The 22185-nt window shown below is 43.7% G+C and overlaps 1 protein-coding gene across 9 annotated transcripts in view; it reads right to left on the bottom strand.

The window, feature by feature from the left end:
- RUNX2 (RUNX family transcription factor 2) overlaps window positions 1-22185 on the bottom strand; it is a 266126-nt gene that overhangs the window by 162787 nt on the left and 81154 nt on the right. For 6 of the 9 annotated variants that reach the window (XM_034648166.1, XM_034648172.1, XM_034648175.1 and 3 more), the window contains 3 exons: window positions 15681-16033; window positions 6738-6894; window positions 595-699 (listed from right to left, as the gene is read on the bottom strand). In XM_034648166.1, the coding sequence (XP_034504057.1) occupies window positions 595-699; window positions 6738-6894; window positions 15681-16033 (615 nt within the window). Of the gene's footprint in view, window positions 1-594; window positions 700-6737; window positions 6895-15680; window positions 16156-22185 lie in introns of those variants that run through there. The other 3 variants (XM_034648173.1, XM_034648174.1, XM_034648170.1) reach the window with 2 other exon arrangements.

Raw genomic sequence — 22185 nt, 5'->3', positions numbered from 1 at the left:
GGATGTCCAGACAGACAAACACACAAAGGCGGATTTAGATCTGGTTTGACTCTATCTGTTAAAAGAAACTATCTATAACAATTACCAGAACATGACCAAACAACAGTGTTGTAACAATCAAGCAAGTTATCATTTGCAAATAAATTCTTTGTAATTAAGCAGTGTGCTCTTTATAAAGGGAATTGAGTGGGCGAGCTAAAAAGTTAAAACACATTCTTAGACCATGGGAAACACACGCAAATGCTTTTTGACTAAGCTCAAGATTCTGCAGTCTGTTGTTTTCCTCCTCAGCTCTCAGGGGTCTGTTGGGCCCTGTCTATTGTGTACAGCGGGTGAGAAGAATGCCTCGATAATCATCCACTCATGTCCCCAAGTTAGGGAGGCCTTAGCGATTTTGTGGCAAAGCTACAAGTGTAATTTGATCTTCTACTAACTGTGAAGTTCTGCTAACTGTCCCTCGTCAGAATACATGCAGATAGCAAACTTGGCAAAGAAACCGTTCACGTGAAAGTAGCTTTAATGGCTCTGGGACACATTCCTCATAGGGTCTCCACACACCCTGTTACCGTGTCCAATAGGAAGGCAAGTACTTACTTCTGGGTTCCCGGGGTCCGTCCACGGTAACTTTAATAGCTCTGTGATAGGTGGCTACTTGGGGAGGGTTTGTGAAGACAGTTATGGTCAAGGTGAAACTCTTGCCTGCAGATGTAAAAGGGGAAAATCCACAGTGAATATAAAAAGACAGCACTGGGGATAACAGAGCAGCACAGACGTCCCGAAGGCACTCGAGCATCTCTGAGGAGGTAATGAACCAAAGACAAGAGATGAGGCTCCTTATTCTCCAAGAGAAAGCCTCCGATGGCCACTTCAGGGAGTGATTAAACTCCTTGAGTGTACAGAGCGTCTTCACTGGGGGGCTACGCAAGAGGGTTTCAACTCCCCAACACAGCTGCTCAGTAGCAACAGTGGTAATGAAAACAAAAATTCTGGTCCACTTGAGGAGCGTTTTCCTTCCAGTCCTCTCCAACATCAGGAACACATCCAAACACAGACAATTTTAGAACTCTTTATTTAGGATTAGGTCATGACCCCATGAGAGAACAATAGTAAATCACTGTTGGTTATGTTATTTACTTCACATGGCTTTAGCATTTCATTTGCTTAACTGCACTACAGTAAGAAGATGAAAGAGGAAGGTTCTTATGGGAATCATTTTAACAGGAGCCGGTGTCTCCTGTCCTGCCTTAATGTGCCTGTGGTATGATGATTTCATCATTACTGGAACAAAGTTTTTCTCCTCCATGCTCACCCCTTCCCTAACATACATCCTTGCTCTTAAATCCTGAACTGACTCCCTGACAGGGACTTCTTGGCTAAATGAATATGTGCTTTTAGCCGAGGGTGCACTTCATTGAAATGAGGCATCTGATGTTTCAAATGAATGAGCTCAAGGTGATGAATAGAGGTGGGGGAAAGAAGAGGTGGGGGAGAAGTCTGGGAGCATACTCGGATGTCTGCTTTCTCCAGGAGAAGATCCCAGACTCTGTTACACAGACTCACTGACAGTTGTAATCAGTTAGATTTGCAACGGTTAGTCATGTCAGATAGTCAAAACTGCAAACTGTTACAAGACAGGAAAAGGTGGGCGTGAAACAGTGACTCAATAAAACCTTCGTGGCAATCTCGGGCCAGAGTGTGCACTTGGCCTGCTCCTGTACCAGACCTTGAAACAGCTCGTTTTGTTTTGCTTTGTTTTTTCGGTCAGAGACTGTTTTTTTCCCTTTACTGAAAGCTTGACGGTATTAAATCAAAACGCAAATCTTAAACAATATGTAGCAATGCAGAGTTTAATGCAACCTTTTCAAAGCTTAATATGGAACAGGTTGTACACCAGGCTTAATGTACAACAGGTCTTTGGCTGTCAAATCTAGTGAATGGGTTTTCTTTTCAACCCCGACCATGTAAGTTCCAAAAATATGTTTAAGACACACATCATTTCTTACTCAGTGTATATAGTTTTAAGTCTCTTTGGCTATACTTTTGTACGGCCAATATTAAAAAAAAAAAAGAAAAGAAAAGAGAAAGAAAGAAGACAAGACAGAGTGGAGGAGGGGAGCAGACAGGGAAAGATAAGTATTGATTAGAAAACGACTAACTGCCAGCCACTCATACACATTATCTCATCTAATCCTCTCCAGTTAGGTCCATCACCTGCAGTTCACAAATGAGGAAACGGAAGCCCAGAGAGGCTTAGTAATCCAACCACACAACTAATAAGAGGAAAAAATCAGGGTCTGAACCCAGGTCTTCCAGGCCTTAAAATGAGCTCTCTTCTTTTCAACTTCGTCAGAGAACATTTTAAAAAATTAATAGATCATTTATTTTTACACGTATCCCAATCAGCTCTGTTAAGACCAAGAAATAATGAATATAAATCCACTCATGTAGTACCTCGGCCAGGATGACGAAAGCATCTATTCTTAGAGTGTCACCGACAGGTCCTGTTTCATCCATGATAGACTGAATGTTACACGGGTTTAAAGAAATGCAATTGTCTGGTTAGAACCAGAGGATTTATGGGGCGCCTGGGTGGCTCAGTCGTTGAGCGTCTGCCTGCGGCTCAGGGCGTGATCCTGGAGTTCTGGGATCAAGTCCCACATCGGGCTCTTCCGCTGGGAGCCTGCTTCTTCCTCTCCCACTCCCCCTGCTTGTGTTCCCTCGCTGGCTGTCTCTCTCTCTCAAATAAATAAATAAAATCTTTAAAAAAAAAAAAAAGAACCAGAGGATTTATTATAAACATGAGGGCTAACTGGGAGAAAAAGGCAGCTGGCAGTCTGAACTAGTTACAGAAAACTCCAAGGGTAAAGAATTCAGATTAGAAAGCTGAATAGGAAACCACTGGATCTAGATCGAGACCTCAAAACAATGTAGAGATCTGGGGGAGTGAATGGGCTGAATCCCTAGACTGAAAGTTAAATGAGATGAAACCATACAAAATGCCACTCTGGGTCAGATCCGTGGTCTGTGAGCCAGGACTGTGCTTCTCCAAGGGTGGCTCTTGCAAGGCAGCTGTCATCCGTGGCACAGATCTTAATAAAGCAAGGTTGTGTATGTCTCACTTGTCCTAATAGAGTCTAAATAACCTGCTAGCATTATTTAGACTCAGGTTACTTAGACTCATGAACTTATCTAAACCAGTTCTGAGAATACTTCCATTTAAGACCTTCACATCGTCCTTCAGATACTGAAAGTCATCGATGCTTCTCCCCAATTTGAACTCCTTGTGTAAGAACTGTAGCCAGTATAAGTTTACCCTATAAGTATAAAGCACCTAAATGTTCAAAGCAGAACCAGTAAAAATTTCTTTTTAAAAGAGGTAAGTTTGGGGGAGAGGAAACTAGTACTTAAGTATGACTACAATCTTCTAAAATCAAATCCTGAGGACCAGGATGTACTTCGACGACTAACATAAAAATTAAGGAGGTTCGCTTTACCTCTTACTGGCCCTTCAGAAGGAACATGAACATCATGTTCAAGAAACTTCCAGAAACTACCACCCAACAAAGTGATTGGTTTTTCACCTCATAAATAATAATACATCTCCTAAGTTAAATGTTTCTGTGAGTACTCATGATTCACTTAATTTTTTTTAAAAAATTAAAAAAAAACTTTTTCTAAATTCCATTGTTTATTATTTTCCATAAGTGATAAAAATGCAGGCTCCTACTGAGGGAGCACTCATTAGACAACTAATTATATCATCCTTGGCTTCATCTAGGAACTAGTTCCAAAATATGTCCTCGAGTCATATATTCCCTGAGATAAATATAAGAACTGTCATTGAAAGACAATTCTCAGCTAGCTCGAGAGGCTATCAGGAACAGGTGGTAGGGTAAGACTGCAAGCAAGGATTGTATCTTAGATCGATACAGTACCCATGCTCTCTGCATACTGTAGGTGCTTAAAACTGCTTGTAGATTACAAGCAGCATGTTTGATGTAAACGTGAGGAAGCACAGCAAGAAAACTTAAGGACCAAGTATGTCTGTTGAAATAGCAAACAAATACTTGTTTAAAATACAAAGGAGAAAAAAGGGGGAAAAAGAAACTAAAAAACGTAAGCCACTCCTAACTTGAGGCAAGTTTCACAGATGCTCTACGTTTCATTCAAAGCACTTTCAAAAGTCATCAGATAACCCATAATGACAAAGTAAGTAGTGAAGTGACTCCTTTATGCATCTAAAACTGTTTTTCAATTTCTGAGAATTTATCCTTCTACCCCTGAAAAGAAAAAGTGTTAACATTTGAGAAACTTGGTATTCTTTATTTTTTCATGCTCCTCAAAACAGAAAATTGTAAATAGCTGGAGGAAAAAAAAAAATACAATGCTAGCGACATGAAGATCCAGACTTCATAACTTAAGAGAAATGTCAAAGTGTTAAAATCAGAGAGGAAGCTGGAAGGAGTTTTTTTTCTTTAGAAAGCAGGTCAGGTACCCAGGCAGGTTAAAGGGTTTCCTGCCACTGAAAAACTGACCGCCCTTTTTTTTTCCCCAAAGAGTGGTATCTCTTATCAGTGTTCTCTGTCCTTTTGTCCTCTTCATTTCGGTTTGATATTGCTGTTTCCTTTCATATAACGTTAATGTCATTATATAAAAATCTATTATTAGTGATAAATCAATTTTTCTTTCTCTCTCCACCCGCTCCCCCCACCCCCAATCTAAGTCTCGAAGACAAGTCTGGACCAATTTCTCCATCCTGCCTCTGGCAGCAGACTGTAGCATTTCAGATCCTCCACCAAGTCCCGGCTGCTTCAAAGGAAAAATCCTACTTTCTTCAGTTAAGATCATAAGAAATATAGGGGGAGGGGGTCAGCTCTGTTTGGACATAATTACACTTCATCAAAAGAAGCTTTCTTCATCTTCCATGCGTGAAAAGTCTGCAAGCAGTTAAGTCTGTCTTTTTTTTTTTTTAAATATAAAAATTGCTATTTGGGAAACCAGCCAAAACTCAGAAAGCCAATATAGTAAAACAGTGCACACCCTTTGTTTCTCTTTGAAGTTTCTAAAATAAATATGTTGAGGGTTTACAAAGTACACTATCACTTTGCCATAGTTTCTACTCAAATTGATCAGAGAAAAGTTATGCAGCATCTATATAATACAAAAGCAAGGTAACACTAGCTTGACTCTGTAAGGGATCGTGTCCAGCCTTCTAAATACTGAAATTCATTACCCTAATTCAAAACCAAATAATGTTACATAAGAAGAAAGATGCAACTCAGAGCATGCAGGTAAATAAATCATCATGTTCAAATGTTTCTTGATTCCTACTAAAAAAAAGAGAAACTTTAATTGTACTGTGGACCTGCACCAGTAATAGAAAAAAAAAAAGGAGAAAAAAAACAAAAGAATGCATACACTTCACACCTAATCAGTCAACAGTGAGATAGGATGTGTCTTTTTTCCTTTTAATGAAAGTAAACTAAATCTGATGCAGAGATAACCCCTTTAGTTTTGAGTCTACCAAAGGCTCTGAGCCTCATTTTATTTCAAACAACCTTTCAGTGACAGTGTCTCATTAGCATGCATCATTTTTTTTTAAGTTAAAAAGTACAGCTTCTTGGCCCTGTTCCTAGAAAGTAAACTAAAACTACTCATCGGAAACAGCCTTGCTTGAATTTCCCTTATCAAGTTTTTACAATGGTAATAATATGACATCTGATCCAAACTAAAGAGCAATTATCGGACATGGTTTAAAAATTGATGCTTCTCATTTCCTAATTCGAACCTGGGTAGAAGTCGTTCCATAGGTCATTCTAATTTATTTCACCTCCGTCCTAAAGTGGTCTATTTTCTCTCTTCTTATCGAGACACTTAAAATGGAAATATTAGATTCAATAAGTGCATAAATGAGCATAATACTTCTCGTGAAGGACCATTAAAAGTCTCTCCACAGGAAAGTAAATAAAAGCCAAAATATCAGTTTCCTTAGAGAATCTTTTTTTAAAAACATTAATCCCCTTTATGAAACAGCTATGAAAATTCTAAAAGAAATTATTTTCTATTTTATGATCTTTTTAAGGACTCCCAATATTTGAATATGGATGCAGATGCGGGAGACCCTCAAACAATGTGGAAATTATTTCGAGTCTTAATCACTCATCTGTCTAAACCACTCTATACACTCATTCTAACAGAGGTAACACATCATTCACTGATTCAAATGAGAAGCCTTCTGTAAAAAACCATGATTTTTTAAAACAGATTCTTATTACAAGAGTAAGTTAAATCATACAGAGGTAACCTACGTGCTAAGTGAAGAGTGTTATACTAGCTGTCCTTGCTACAACTTAGAGCAAAATTGATATTATCAGGAAATTGATCCAATGCATTCCTTTTTCTTTCCCCGTTGCCACTCAATTTACTCAGTTATTTGGCTCCTCATAATTCAGAGCTTGAACCTCCAACTGTTCTCTCCACCTTATGTGCTCACACCCAGTGAAATTAGGGACTAGTTCTTCTGAAAACACTGTTTGAATTTTCAATATCATAAAACAAATGAAAAAGGCCTGAGAGCTCAGAAGAACACTCAACTTCATCTGGACATATTTAAATAAAACCTTCAGCAATTCTGTTCGGTGGAAGAAGGTGCTGATTTGTATACAGACTAGCCTACATTTCGTCAGGAGATCCTGATGTGTTTATTCCACTATCAATATTAAAAGCCAGAGACCTACCTCTTCCACTCCGGCCCACAAATCTCAGATCGTTGAACCTTGCTACTTGGTTTTTCATAACAGCAGAGGCATTTCGGAGCTCAGCAGAATAATTTTCATCGTTACCCGCCATGACAGTAACCACAGTCCCATCTGGTACCTCTCCGAGGGCTACCACCTACATAAAACAGGAAACACAGCAGCAATAATGGCACATCAGAAAAGCTTAAAAACTGAGAATATATTCCCATTGCAAATGATGTGTCTTATCAGGATTTAGTGCTCTAGTCCAGTCATGGCAGATAGGAACGAAGCATCTGCACGTGGGTCAGGATGCCACTTCAAACAGACCAGTGTTTCAGGGTCCACCCATTTCAAAGGCAGGCAAAAGTTGCCTTCATTTGTTGTTGGACTCTTCGCAGAATACATGTACATTTTTATTAAATCCCCATGTTAGGTTGTCCATAGGAATTAGGCCGCAGAAGGAAGGCTGATGCCCCATCTGCAGATTGCATCGTACATATTAAGGCACCGCCTGTCTGCAGCCTGGAGAGCCCCTGAGGTGTGGTCTCAACCAGATCACAGGCTGAAAAAAGGAAGTCTGGTCCGCTCTATGGGAGAAGACATTGAGGTGAAATCTCAGAGCTCCTGACGATATGGAAGCTTAAATATGGGGTGGTATCCAGCACTACACTTCATCTCCTTCCTTTGGGTTAAATAGTCAGCTTTTAATCACACTGCAAATAATTACTGAATGCCCGCTCTGCTCTATGGTGGGATACAGACAAAGCCATCAGGAAGCTTAAAGTCTAGGTGCAGAACAAAGGTATATAACAGGCTGCAAATGGTCACCGACAAATGAGTGGCAGAGATAAAAAATATGCCCCTGGCCAAACTTTATGCCGTCTTGTCCCATCTGCCATTTTGAAATGACACAGTTGCCTCCTTAATCTTCCAACAGCTAACCTGCAGCAGGTTAACTCAGTCAAGTAAGGATCCAGGTAAAGTAAGGATCCAGGTAATCGGTCTCTGAGGTCCACAAACATTTTCACCACTCCAAGGCTAGGGATCACACTTTTAACCGAGGTCAGCTGACCTGCAAATGCGTGCCTGTTTAAAAAGAAGGCTGAGATGCGAATGCTGGTGCAGAGGCTGCACTGTCCCATAGATACGCTATTCTCGATCCATTACCAAGACCCTGTCCCTTGATAATATCCTTTTTCTCAACTAACTTACAACATCCTATATTCAGATTTTTTCCATCTCTTCCTCATTCTGCTTCCAGAGGCCCTTGTGATGACGAAGCCATGGTTCCAGCTAGAGTAGCCCACCGCTCCGATATTAACGCCCACGTGCACGTGCCTGTCTGGCAAATACCCTACTGACCCTTCTTCTTCTACGCCTAGTGCTGCTCCCCCTTTGGTCGAGATTTCCACAAGCAAACCTAAGCATTTGATTCCAGGCGCCCAATACAATTTGTACATACTCTCATTAAAGCAAGTTTTTATAGTGTGATAAAACAGACACTGTAACTATGCTTGAGGGCTGAGTTTTCCCCACTCATGACCCCCGCCTCAGCCCTCCTCTACCACATACCCTCTGTCAGGCAGGCAAACCACCGACCACACAAAAAACTGGTCATGGTACACACACACACACACACACACACACACACACACACACACACACATTTGCCCTTGCTTTTCTCTTAGGCTGTTTCTCAATGCCATGCCTGCTTTAGCACTTTGTTATTCAGCTTAAAATCCTATAGCCTTCCTTGCAGAACCCACTTCCCCAGCACCCTGCTGTACTCAAATGATCCTCATTTCCATGTACATATATTAGTGATCTATCTACTCCTTTTGATACACTAGCCCAAAGTTACAAGACTCACTCCTAGGAGACTACTAGATTACATTTGACTGGAAACTACATGAGGGAAGGGCCTTCACTGGTCTTGGTCACCACCATACGCTTAGCGCCCAAACAGTACCTAGCACATAGTAAGTGTTTGATAAATATTTTTTAAATAAATTGATGACAGAGCTCCATAAAGAGCACCGCCTCCCACAGCCAATAGTCTGTGAGGCCACCAGTTAAAACTCCAAGAGAGAGAACCAGTTAAAGGCTGAGTCAGCATCCCTCCGTAACAGCAACACGCTCTTGCATCAAACTAGGTTTCTGACAATTTTTTCTGTCCCAGAGAAGAGGGAATAGCCGACTATCCTACCAATGACTCTATTCAATCTGAGAAGTCTCCCAGGTCGAGGGCAAATCCCTGGAGAACACGATTTCCTCCCTACATACTCGATCTAGTGCCTGGAGGGGCTACTGAATAGAGGTCATGTGGTACTCCTACTGGAGACAATATACTTTTCAATTTTTCGAATTCACAAGGCTGAGAAGGTGAACATTTGAAAACATTGAAATAATTGACGGTGTTTGGCCAGTATGCATCTGAAAGTCTGATTTTTTTTTACACTCAGCATATTGTGCTTTAGCACCTGCTGTGTGGCTTTTGATGTCAAAGTAAAGATGGAACCAGTAAGCATATTAATGAAGGCAGAGAAGTTTGTACTGCTCAGAAGAAAATGAATGTACAAAAATCAAGAGGCCCCTCTTTTTTCCCACCTCTCTTTTACATCTGCTATGATGTCACACAAAATAACTTCATCTCCAGGAACCACAGTTTTCCAATATAAATTGGAAATAATTTTTTAAGTCTGTGTAATGTAGAAGATGCTGTGTAAGTAGAGTGTAATTACAACGATGTACTTTTTGTAAGATGAGGAGCCTAACTTCGGTCCCAAGTCCGCTGTGTGCTAAACACGGGCTTTAACTTACAAGCATCCTTAAAGGGTTCAACTGGACATGTAATTCTTTACTTCATGTCTTGAGATGTTTTTTGTGTTGTTGAGAGATAAAGAATGACTGCTGATGGGTTTCACTTCTGTCTGGCTAAATTTAAAAAAAAATAAAGAAATCTGCCCCAATATAAAGATTTTCAAGAGCTCTGGGACATTATTATTTTACAGCATATTTTTAACATAATGGACTTTTTTTTAGTTAGAAGAAAAGGAAAATTGATTCAATATGGGAAAATATGAAAGAAAAGATCCCTAAGAGTGAAATACACAAATCCACTTTTCTTTGCTTAAGCAGCAGAATAATGACCATGTTAAATATTGGTATGCTTTATGTATTACACTTAATAGCAAAACAAATAGGTAATCACAAATTGTGTGAGGCTTAGAACTTGGCCTAAAAATGAAATGCTCACAGAATGTGGTGACAACTTTTCCTGTTATGGCTGAACTCTATTTTAATGGCTAAATATACTGGGTTTTTTCTACTGTTCACTCTACCAGATCAGATGCCTAATGTTTTTCTGAGGAAAAGAAAAGAGGGAGGGAGTACTGTATTTGACTTTATATCAATCAGAAGTATAATTATATGTCAGAGGGTCTAAAAAAAAAAGATCTCTGAAGCTAAAAAGTTTCCCTTGGAGATTCTCAACTGTGTTTATCTAAAAGAAAACCAAAAGAATCAAGAACTTTTTACACATTTCATCTGTACCAAACCCAAGCAATGGAAAACATTTTAAGGGGCAGAAAGCAGTCAAAAATTGTTCTTTTAACTAGTTAGGAGTAAGCACGCATTGAAAGATGTTTCCATACTACCCAACACGAAAGTTCCGTTCTGCAAAGAATAGTTTGTGATGAAACCTTCACAATTACATTTCTAGGTGTTTTTAAAATATAAAGTCTACCAATTCAAGAAACTTCAGGGAGAAGAGGGAAGTAATTTTGCGTCCTAACATTTCAGAGCAGAGAGAGAAGTTCCTTTATTTAGCACACCTCACTAGAGCTAGCATTTAAATCACATGATACATAGCTTGTACAGAATAAAGTAAAAGGATACTTAACCCTAGAAACTACTGAAATTTTGTATGGGACTCCGTATGACTAAATCTGTGAATTATTCTAAAAGAGCAGCACTACTAAATTAGCTCAGACCCTTAAAATTGTTTTTGTGGTCTTATTGTATGGAAATTAAAATTGCCTTTGACATGTCCATGGACAGAAGTCTAATTTTAACCAATCAATTACTCTTACAGACCAATATCATTTGGCACATTGTACTTGCAGCAAAATTGAAATATAATTCTCTTTCAAGATAAACTGATCAAATCTTTCTTCGGAATAGAAAGATGTAAGGGAACAATTGCAGAAAGGGAAAATTGTATTCCTGTGGTAATTATTTAAAGATAGCTTCAAATAAACTATTAAGAAGTTTCACAAATGCTACAGTTAATTTTTAGAATTTATCCTTGAATTTAGGAAAATCCAACTGAATTGGAAAGAAAAAAATAAATGCAATATAAAATACCATTTTACAATTTTAAAAATATATGTCAAAAAATAATCTGATGGAAATTATTTCAATACAAGCCAGGAATTTATGTGCCATGTATCAAGCTGGTTTAGATCATCTAACAATGGATGTTCTGGAATTTTGAAAGGAGAGAAACAGCAATGCCAAATGGGAGAATATAATGAAAGATATCTTAACCATGTCTTTTTCCAAACCTAAGTTTTCTTAAAATTTTTTAAATATTTATTTTCCACCTAAATTATGTGTTTTAATTACCTTTTATATATTCAGCCCTAAAATTTTTTATTTTAATTTTTGTTGCGTTTAAAGGCATAACACAAAAGTGTATCTGTCCTCACACAACCTGATATCTATTGTGAATTACATAATTTTGTATAACAATTCAGAGGAGCCTTAATAATGTTTTAATAGGTTTAATAATCTGTTTTCCTTTGTTTGGATATAATTACGTTCAAAAAGACACAAACATAAACCCTGGTCATTACCTACCTTAGGAAAATACAACTCACTAATGTCAAATATTTATTAGTTGCATACTTGTTTTTGAAGAGGAAAATGGCCAGTGATGTTGAAAAAATTATTTTCAAATAGAAATTGCTCCATCATTTTGAAACCCTACTTATGACAAATACTGAAAGGTATCATCAAACATACAGAATTAACTATGAGTAATAGATCATATATCTAAAAATGTGTTTTCTTTCTTTACCATTGCCAGAAAAACATATGATACTGGTAAACATATAGTCCAGTGTTCTCTAACTAAAAACAGCACAATAGCCGTGCACCACTTTTAGTTTAAAATATACATCTGGACTTAAAATTTCTGCATAGTGTTTCAGCTTGAAGCTATTTAAAGCAACCGAGTTATAAACCCTGAACAACAGGCTTCATGGTGGAAATGCTGACAGACCCCTAACTATAAGGTGCTACTGGATGCAAGGTTGACATGTTCTCTCCCTATTTCTACCAGACCATTAACTAATGAACTGAACTTGCAAAATGCTTTTTGTTTTCTTTGTCACGAGAATTATCTAAGAAAGGACATGGGGATCCTCTAATAGTATCCCTTAACTATTTTAAGCTTTCAGTGAGATACACCTGAAAGAAATGTTAAAAATATTTATTTCCATTTCCTTGACACCTGGAAGGACTGAACATTACAAAACTGCAGAACTGTTAAAAATATAATACTAATAAACAACTTTGCATATTTTAAAACATACTAGTTGTTTTTGCATTTTTACATGCTGAGTATAAACAAATTATAAGTATTCTTGCATAATCCAAAAACAACACGAATACATTACTGTTGTCTTAATATAATGCACTGTCAGTATCATCTTGAAGCATTATTTTAAATTAACACATCAAAACACCATATATTAAATTCACTTCTGATGCTCTACGGTGCTGAGTTCAGGGTCACAGACATAAAATATGGGCTCAATAAATACTGTATTGATTTGAATCCCAGATTTCTCAACAATTAAGTTCGGTGTGTTTGTGTTTTTAAATATATTTACCTATCTATTATCTACCCAATAACACTATAACTTACTTTGTACATGGGTCTGAATATGATAACCTAATTGTGGTCATCACTTCTAAAACTGAGACTTCTTCATATTATTTCTTCATTGCATATGTATTTGATTATGTTACAAGGGTGTAGAAAGTCTACGGATCTCAGGCTTTTATCTCAAAAGAAAGGTAAAGAGAGATTGTTTTTACTAACATTCAGATGAAAACAATAAAAAAATGTTGTCAAAATCTGGATGTTCCAAATCTCCACACATCTTTTTCAGCAGAGACAAAACTTATATACTGAGTGGATCTCAGCTATCACCATCTGTCTGAATTTTCTTAAATACAGGCATGGGGGTGGGAGGACACAGCGAATCAAGTCTTAAATTAGCTCAATTTATTTTTTGATTAATACGAATTAAAATACTTAATTTAATATGGCCAGGTACAATCTATGGTTTTGTTTACTGGTTAAAAGTAAAACTACTCTGTAATTAATAATAAGGATGATTAATAGCAAAGAAAACAATTTATTTTCAAAATAATTTTAAAAGGGTGGTAATGAGAAAACCTAAAGATAACCAAAATATCTGAGAATACCTCAAACGCACTGCATTCTATCTTTACACAAAAAGGCCATTTCCATCCAAAATACCAAAGGCTCAAAATCAGTTCAGCACCATAAATGTAGGAGAATAGTTCAAGACAGTTATACCTTACACATGTTTAGCAGAAGAAACAGAATGTAGAATACCAAACATCTAAATGAGATCTTTTAAAACGTAGGCACCTACCCTTTTATTTTCATATATCCTGACTTGGAATGCTTGACGCGGCATTTTATAGACAAAATGCCTACGTATTTCTATTTGCTGTTTTCATCCAGGTTTTTTGTTTGTGTTTTGAGGGGGTTTTGAGGGGGGGAGAGGAGACACAAATTTTCACCTTTCACTTAAAGCGACTTAGAACATTCTGGGCCGGGAGACGATGAATGTCGCAAAAGACCTCTTTTGTGTGGAAATTCGAATTTCTATGATTCACATACATTCCGAGTTTTTCGTATTTCAGGGAGGAAAACGTTAACCTACAAAATGGGTGGTATTTTATAAAAGGAGAAATGGGACGGTTAACACACACACACACACACACACACACACACACACACACACACTTCTTGAACCAACTGCAAAATGAAACCTGCCCCAGAATGCAACATCCCCTTTCCTGAACAATTCATTCTGATTTCTGTTCTGATACAAGACCCAGCTAGATAACCGGCTCTAATTGACCTGGACTCCTCTTTCTTTCCACCCCACCCACACACGGAATCTGAATTGGTGCGTGGGGTGGGGGGTGATCCACAACTGGGAACTGCCAATGGCTTGTAGGAGCTTGGCCCCAGGGTCCACCGTGGAGGAACTGGCACGATTCCTCCCTCCACCCCCCACCTCGCCAGGCCTCGCTTACCCTGCTCTCCACAGATCCCAGAACCCAGAGGACCCAGGCCCACCTTCACAAGTTCAGAGGCTAGACAGAGCCGGAAGCGTCTTCCCGGGAGTGCTCTTGGCCCTGTCTGGCTCACCGCCCCCTCCATCCCGGGCGTCCACTCCTGCGTGTGTGGACTGCCCGGGAACCCGTTTCCCCATCAACCCAGTGCCTGCCGGGTCCTGGGGGCTCCCAGTCTCCCCCTGGCGAGGGCCACCCGGGGAAACCTGACCGCGTTATGGAGACCCATCGGGCTACTGCGAGAGGCTCCAGACCCTGCACCCTCAACCTGCGGAGCCGCTGCCTGCGGCTCCCGCTGCCGACACCCGCCCTCCAACTAACGGGCCGGGCCGGCGGGCGGAGGAGGCCGCGGTGCGAGGGGAGCGCTCTTAGGCCTCGGGGGTCGCTCCTCCGCGCCCAGGCCACCGGCTGGAGCCTCCCACGACCTTTCAGCAGCAGGAGGGCCCTTAGGGACTCCAGTCCTTTAAAAGTACCAATAAGAGAAATCCGCAAACTTTCACCTCCTTTTCAAGGCGGGCGAGCCAAAGGCATTTCACAGGTTTCCCTCATCCCTCCCAGGTGGGGTGAGGCGGGGAGCTGGGTCCCGGCTCCCAGAGGCGGCCCGAGCCCCCGCCCCCTCCACTGGCCACCTCCCCGCACTCGAGGGTCCAGCGCCCGGGACTCCGGGGCTCCCCCGCCTCGGGGAGCCCGGCGACCCTGGCGGCCCCGCCTTCCTCCCGGTAACGGGAACTGGCGCGGGTCTGCGAGCCGAGCAGACGCCCCCGACCTGTCTCCCCCTCACTCGCTCTCAGAGTCCCTAGGTTTGCCCAGGACCCTCTCGGACACGGGTCAGGCGGCCCACGCGCCGCAGCCGGCACCCGGCGCCCCGCCCCGGACGCTAACGCCCGGCGCCGGCACCCCACGAACACTGGCCCCCGAGCCCGGGAGGGGCCGGGGCCGCCGAGGCTCAGGCGGGTTAGAGAAGGGGGCGCCAAGCCAGGCGGAGGGGCGTCCGCCGGGGAGGGGAGAGGGTAGGAGCGCGCGGGACCCCAGGGAGGGGCGGCTCCGGCAGCCCGCGCTGCAGGGCGGGTGGGTCTGCCCAGTCCGGAGGGCGCGGGAGCGCTGGGGGAGAAGGCCGGGGCTCCTCACCCCGGGGGAATGGAGGCGGGGTGGAATTAGCCCGGGTGGCGGCACCCAGAGTGGGCGCCGAGGGGCTCCTAGGGGGAGGGGAGACCGCTCTGAGGAGTGGGTTAGAATGTTGGCCGGAAGGCTTGAGGGGCAATGAAAGGATAAAGGGGTCAGGGGCTGAGGCGGTGGCTGCGGGCACAGGTGGGAGAGGGAAGGATCTGCGCGGAGTCACCGCGTCCCGAGCCCGCTGAGGGATCGATCCGGCGGTAGTGGGCCAGTGGGGNGGGGGGGGGGGGTCCTCGGGTCAGAGCCACCAAGGTAGGAGGCCTCAGAGGCCGTCGGGGGCCCCGGCCCCCGCGGGCATGGAGAAGCCGGCGGGCAGGTCCCCCGGCGCCCGGCCGGGGGCGGGGGGCGGCCGCAGCTTCCTACCTTGAAGGCCACGGGCAGGGTCTTGTTGCAGCGCCAGTGCGAGGGCAGCACAGAGCACAGGAAGTTGGGGCTGTCGGTGCGGACGAGCTCGGCCGGGTGGTCAGCGATGATCTCCACCATGGTGCGGTTGTCGTGCGGCGGCCGCAACCGAGGCACGGCGGCCGCCGCTGCCGCCGCCGCCGCCGCTGCCGCCGCCGCCGCCTCCTGCTGCTGTTGCTGCTGCTGTTGCTGCTGCTGTTGCTGTTGCTGCTGCTGCTGCTGCTGTTGCGCAGCCACCACCGGGCTCACGTCGCTCATCTTGCCGGGCTGCAGGCTGCTGGAGGGAGGGCTGAAGCGCCGGCTGGTGCTCGGATCTACGGGAATACGCATCACAACAGCCACAAGTTAGCGAAGTGGCCGGGGGAGGGGGAGGAGGGTGGAAATGAGGGGCGAGGAGGAGGAAATTGGGGGGGTGGAGGCGAGACGGGGGGAAAGGGGATGGAGGTGATGGGGCCGAGGAGGTGAGAAATCAAGTTCGGTGAAGCCGACTGCCGGGAGGAGTCTGACGGGGGCCAGCGGTGACGATGAGGAGCAGTCCGGTTGGCGGGTTGGGAGACCCGGGAGGCACAGATCTTGCCGGAGCCTTTGGAACGCCCGCGGTGGCAGCTGAGAACCGGCGCGGGGATGTGTGTGGCCTGGGGAGTCAGGGGGCTTCAGTTTGCAGCTTGGAGTGGGGTCCCTTGGGGCACCGCGTCCTGGGTGCGCTGGCGCCCCCTCCCTGGTCGAGTCCAGCGATGGATCGGAGTGGGTTCAGCAGTCCAGCCCCGCGGCCGGCATAGCCCCACGCTGCCCGCCACCGCCGCGCCGCGCGCGCAGCTACCGCTGCAGGCGTCCGCGCCGCCGCCCGCCCTCCCGCTCTGCTGCCGCCGCCTCCTCCGCGGCGGCCTCCGCTCCCCCCGCGCCGGCCGCACGCTCAGATTCCTCCCGCGGCGGCTGCCAGCCCGGCTCCCCGGCTCCGCTCCTTCCTTTCCTTTCTCTTCTTCTGGCCTTCTCACGGCCACCTCCTTGCATCCAATCCCTTCTGCTATTTGCAAAGCTCCCCTGACCCTCGCGCGTCGAGGTGCCAGGAGGTAAGTCTCCGGCAGCGGATCTCGGGGCAACGGATCTCGAGCCTGCGAATCGCAGCCGCTGCCGCCGCCCGCCGGCCGAGAGCAGGAGCCCCCGGACGCAGCGCGCAGCTTCCGAAGCAGGAGAGGCGGCCCCGGTCAAGGGGAATCTCGCCTGATAGCGTCCTCTCGCTTCTCCCCCGACCCAGGACGAGGAACCCCCTCTTGGTCGCAGGAGCTTGAAGCTGAGACGCCAGAGAGCCGCGGGCTGAACTGACTGTCGTTATTTTTCGTTGTAACTTCAGGAGAGGAGGAAGGAAAATTCTTGAGCGTCTGTGCTGACTTCTCGGCACTCTTCACCCTTCCCCCACCCCACCCCCCACCCCTGCCGGAGCGGCTCCCAGGGAAAAAATGATTTTGCAGGGTTTGGGTGCTTTTTTGTCCTAAATGACACAAAAAAATGGGGTGGAGGGGACACTTGTCAAATAGTTTTTAGAAACTCAAGTGGGTGGCTGGACACTTTTTCCTTCTATATTCAAACTTGTTCCTAGAGAACAAGGATGAGCTTTTTTTTTTTTTTTTTTTTAAAGGACTGGAAAACTGTCAGTTGGATGATTAAAATAAGTTGCAAAAACCTTGCTGGGGAAAAATCCCAGCAGTTTTCCATGAATTTCAATCTTTTATTAAGTCTATTCTGCTTCTAAAACCAAGTCTAATGTTTTAACTTTCTTCCTCGCCACTCCCGGGGGAAAAAAAATAAAAATACAAAATAAAATATCCAAAATGCTTCATTGGCTATTTATTTATGTATTTATTTCCCAATGTGGGTTAAGAAAGCGACTTTGGATCCCCCCAAAAGTTGTGGTCGAGAGGATGAAGGAGCACGGAAAAAAAGCGGCAGTTTTACCTAAAATGTGGTTTTTGGAGGCTGGGATTTCTAATGATTAGGTTTTTGTGGTTTATATAGACACGACTCTGGCTAAGGCGATCATTACGCTGATGAGAGTCAGAAGCACGTGGGTGTCTCCGACCAGCCTCAAACTCGGAACCTTCAAAACAAATAAAACAATGTGCTGCGCCCGCAGAAGCCGGGAAATCCGCTTGAGGCTATTGCACCCCCAAAAAGGGGACACAGGGCCGTTCCCCTCCTTGTTGTGTACTGCTACGTTCCTTGCTTACTGTCAAACTCCCTTAAACCTCTCAAAGCTTGAAAACGTGTTTGCAAAAACAATCAGAGTTGCCAAAGTTTCAAAGAGTCATAATAGGGTAGCTGACACCATAAGTGATTTTATAAAATAAATGAAAAAATTAAAACGCTTCGCCCTCGGAGTATTAAGGAATAAAGATAGTTGAGTCATCATTCATTCCCCCCCCATCTTATTTAAAACAGTTCACGTGCCCATTAACTGGCGTTTTTGCTGTTCACTCAGCGCAAATGCCTCTGTCACCCTGGTAGCGACCTGCCACGACCCTCCCTGCCGGTTTTTAAAGCCTGGCTTCTTTTCGCGGAGTCGGCACACGGGGTCTGCGCCTTTGAAGGGCTTGGAAGGGCTTCGAGGGCGTGGGGGCGCGGAAGAGGTGACCCGGTGCCAGTCAGGGACTCTGGAGCCCATTTCAAGCGCACAGTGAACATGGAGAGCTGTAGTAATGTGACTGGGATAGGAGGATTGCCCTTTAAAGAGAGGCGCGGGCGACAGAGGGGCGCCCAACCGCTGGAGTGGACTTGCGGGGCCGAGGGGCTCAGGCGTGCGCCCTCCCGGGGGCACCACGGGGCTCGGGGGACACTGCTCTGTCCTGCCTTTTTGAGGCTTCATTTTTACCTTCTCTTTCTCCATTCGCTACTCCCTGCCTCTCTCGTGCGTCTTACCTTTCCCAGTTTTCTCTCCACGTTCCCGCCTCGCCCCCAAATCCCCCCACAAACGTGATCCTCCTCGCCGCGCCCCTCCCGCCTCCTCCACCTGCCCGCTGCCGCTTGCCACCCGGGTGACCCATTCGGCATCAGGCATCACCCGCGAAGACACCCCTCCCTAACCTACTCCTCGACCCTGGCCTACTGGCCTCCGGACCCCGGCGCCGAAGGGTTGCGAGAGAACCCACTTATCGCGACGGACTGGCAGCGCAGCGAGGAACTGTGCTGTCTCCTGCGCGTGCGATTTTTAATTATCTTTTCCGTCACAGGGGAGAGCTCTAACCCCGGGCACCGCCGCGCCGCCTGCGCGCACAGGGTCGAGTCCTCCCCAGCCGCAAGCGGCCGTAACCCCTCCAAAAAAGAGAGAGAGCGAGACCACACTACATCCATTACTCTCCCACCTTACACACCCACTCACACCCACTCGACACACACTCTCGCCCAGCCACACGCTGACACTCAGGTACACACACACACACCAGGCTTGCTTGCTTTATTTTGGTTTGGTTTGGTTTGGTTTGGTTTGGTTGCCTTTTTCGCTGGGCGGTTTTATTTGGGGCATGTTGTACCACTGCCTAACAAAGATCTCTTACTTGTTTTGTTTGGGTTTTTAACGTGTAGGGGCTGCAAAGGAGGGGGAAAGTTAGAGGAACTGGATTATTTCTGTGGTCAGAGGGAGCTAGGAGCTCAGTGACTACCATAGCAGTTGATATGCCTGCCTCTTTCCCTGGGGCTGTTCTCCTTCCCAGGACATCCACAGAACAGGGAACTGGCAGAAAATTTGAAGACGCTAGGTCAGTATTTCAAATACAGGCGCCCAGATGGACGTTTTCAAATAAGAAATTCAAGGGCACTTTGTAATCATGTTGGGGAATTTTCCTTTCTTTCTCCATCTCTGGTCTGTTGCTTCTTTGTTGTACTTGGAGGCTAGTATACGCAGGCCTCAGTGGTGGGGTGCCTTGACTAGGGATTTTAAGGGCGATTTAATCAATGGTGAATTATTTATTTTAATTAATCACGTCCGGTCATTTAGCTTTTATAGCCTTCCTTGGGCATCTTCCGTCCATTTTACATTTCAGTTGAACTAATATAAGCAGCTCTTGGAAGTTCCTGGTCTTGGATCCCTTAAAATATCCTACAGTTATTTATAATGTGGAAATGAAATTTTCCACTGAATACCCTAACATCGGTTCAGGTATCTGGCACAGCGGATTTTCAGTCTCCTTTCAAAAATATCCTCTTGCTGAACATTCACACTTTCAGCTGGAACCGACTGAGCCTGGAACTAATGATGTCTTGGCTCAGAGCGTTTCACTTAAAGGAAGAAAACATTTTTACAGACCCCTAAACCAAACCTCTCCTGGTAATAGTAAGCACATAGGAAAACCATGAGATTTTTTCGTATGTGTATTTTCTGCTATAGTTTGCATGATCTCACTCTTGGGTTTAGATTTTCTTCTACCCCAAAATGTTCAGAACAAATCACTCACTCACTAGATTCCTATTCCTACTCGGAAGTATTCATCTTTTCTGTTGTATGTTATGGCATATAAAAGAATGTACTTCTTTTTTTTTTTTCCTGAAAACGTGGCTACTCCGGAAGATACAGGCATATATTTTTCCCCTCCGTCTCCTTTAGCATTTAATATAACTGTTTTGTAACAACACCTGCCTCTGACTTTCCAAAGAAAATGAGATGTAAAACAGTCAAGTTATTTATCTAGTCAAAGAACTGAATCCCCCAAACCAGAAACATAACCCATATTTCTTCCATTCAGGTTTCATCTTATAACCCCTATGTGTTATTTTATATATACCTTTTCTCGATGAAAAGTAAAAGAGTCACTATAAAATCTTAAAATGGTTTTCAATGGACCATCTAATAAAGTGGGACAACCTTTTGGATGTGTATTAGAAAATGATGGACATATTGTTGATCCATAAATTTTTTACTGTGTTGTATGGGAAAACTTTACAAACAGAACCATCTTTAGAGAGTTTTCCTTTGGACTGTGATTGAGTGAACGCTCCCCAGCCCTTGAAGAAGCAGCATGGCTCTAGACCAGGAATGGCCTTACTATAGCCCATGGGCCAAATCTGGCCAGATGCCTATTTTTGTAAACCCTCAAGTTATAAACAATTTTGCACTTTTAAATAGTTGGAAAAAATTAAAAGAAGAATAACATGACATGGAAATGATATGAAATTCAAGTGTCAAGGTCCACAGATAAAATTGTATTGGGACAAAGCTATACCCTTCTGATTTTGTATTTGTCCGTAGCTGCCCTCACCAAAAACAGCAGAATTGTGTAGTTGTGATGAAGATTGTATGGCCTGTGCAAAGCCTAAAATATTTAATACCTGTTTTTTTTGCAGAAAAAGTGCACCAATCCTAAAATGAAAGGGATGCAGGACCCTGGTGGGATGGAACAGCAGAAGGGATAGATATTAAAGAGGACGTTGGGATTCAGCATGTATAAGCACAGAATAGTTTTGCTTGGTTTTTTTAAAGTGAAAAATTCTGCATTTCCCTTCGTTTCTGTATAAAATATTAATCAATTAAACTATTTTTTCCACTTAATAATTTTGCATGTACCAAAACAAAGAAAAGAATGAGGAGTTAGGGCTTTTCTATGAGCTCCTTAAGAACCATTGTCGTACACATGTCTATATACCAGTATCTTCCATTGCCCTTCAAAGTGGGAGCCCATTAACTGAACAGATGAGAAAAGAGTAAAGGAACTTTCATGGAATGTGAACACGAAAAAATTAGTTGAAGACTTAAATAGGTTTATTCCATCTGTTTTATAGATGGTTACACAAGAAACATAAACGAGCTTACCAAGAATTTTGTGGTATATAATATTTTCACAAGTCCTATATATACTTTTAAGACAGTTAGCTTAATAATTTAAGTGATCCCAAAGCTTTTGGACATATTTTTCCACTTTAATCTTTTAGAGTTAAATTCTATATGATCTCTCTAAAGCTCACTAAATTTTTCCCTTTGTCAGTGGGCCTCTAATAATTTGAATGGCTGTAACAACAGATGAAATGTTTGTAGTAGAGGGCTGAGCATCAGAAATCATTCCTGGCTGTTCTAGTTATCCTTCCCACAGGTCATTTGCAGGTATTGTCATCAAAAAGGCTGACACTCGCTACATGATCTTTCAGAAACACATTTATGGAACATGTCTAATTGCTTTTTAGGAATGGCACTGACTAAAGTAACATACATTGTGTTTGATTGAAACACCAACCTACCAAATGGCACCCTATTTACTTGAAGAGACCAATGTAATTTCTAAAAAGGGTCTAATTTATTATCCCAGAGTCAAGAAAAATAAGAGTAGTTTTCCCAGTTCGGCCCTTTGGTATTTTGGTGTTAGCTATTGTCCTGTGGCAGTAGCAGAAGTAATGGAATATTATACGTGAAAGTGTAAGAGGTCTGTGATGACACACCTAAGAACACCCTAAAATTAAAGGTTCCATACTAATGTAGCCATTCTTT

Source organism: Ailuropoda melanoleuca, chromosome 19 (genome assembly GCF_002007445.2).
Source record: "Ailuropoda melanoleuca isolate Jingjing chromosome 19, ASM200744v2, whole genome shotgun sequence".
In the NCBI taxonomy this organism is placed as follows: Eukaryota; Metazoa; Chordata; class Mammalia; order Carnivora; family Ursidae; genus Ailuropoda; species Ailuropoda melanoleuca.
This window is presented reverse-complemented; position numbering and strand designations above follow the sequence as displayed.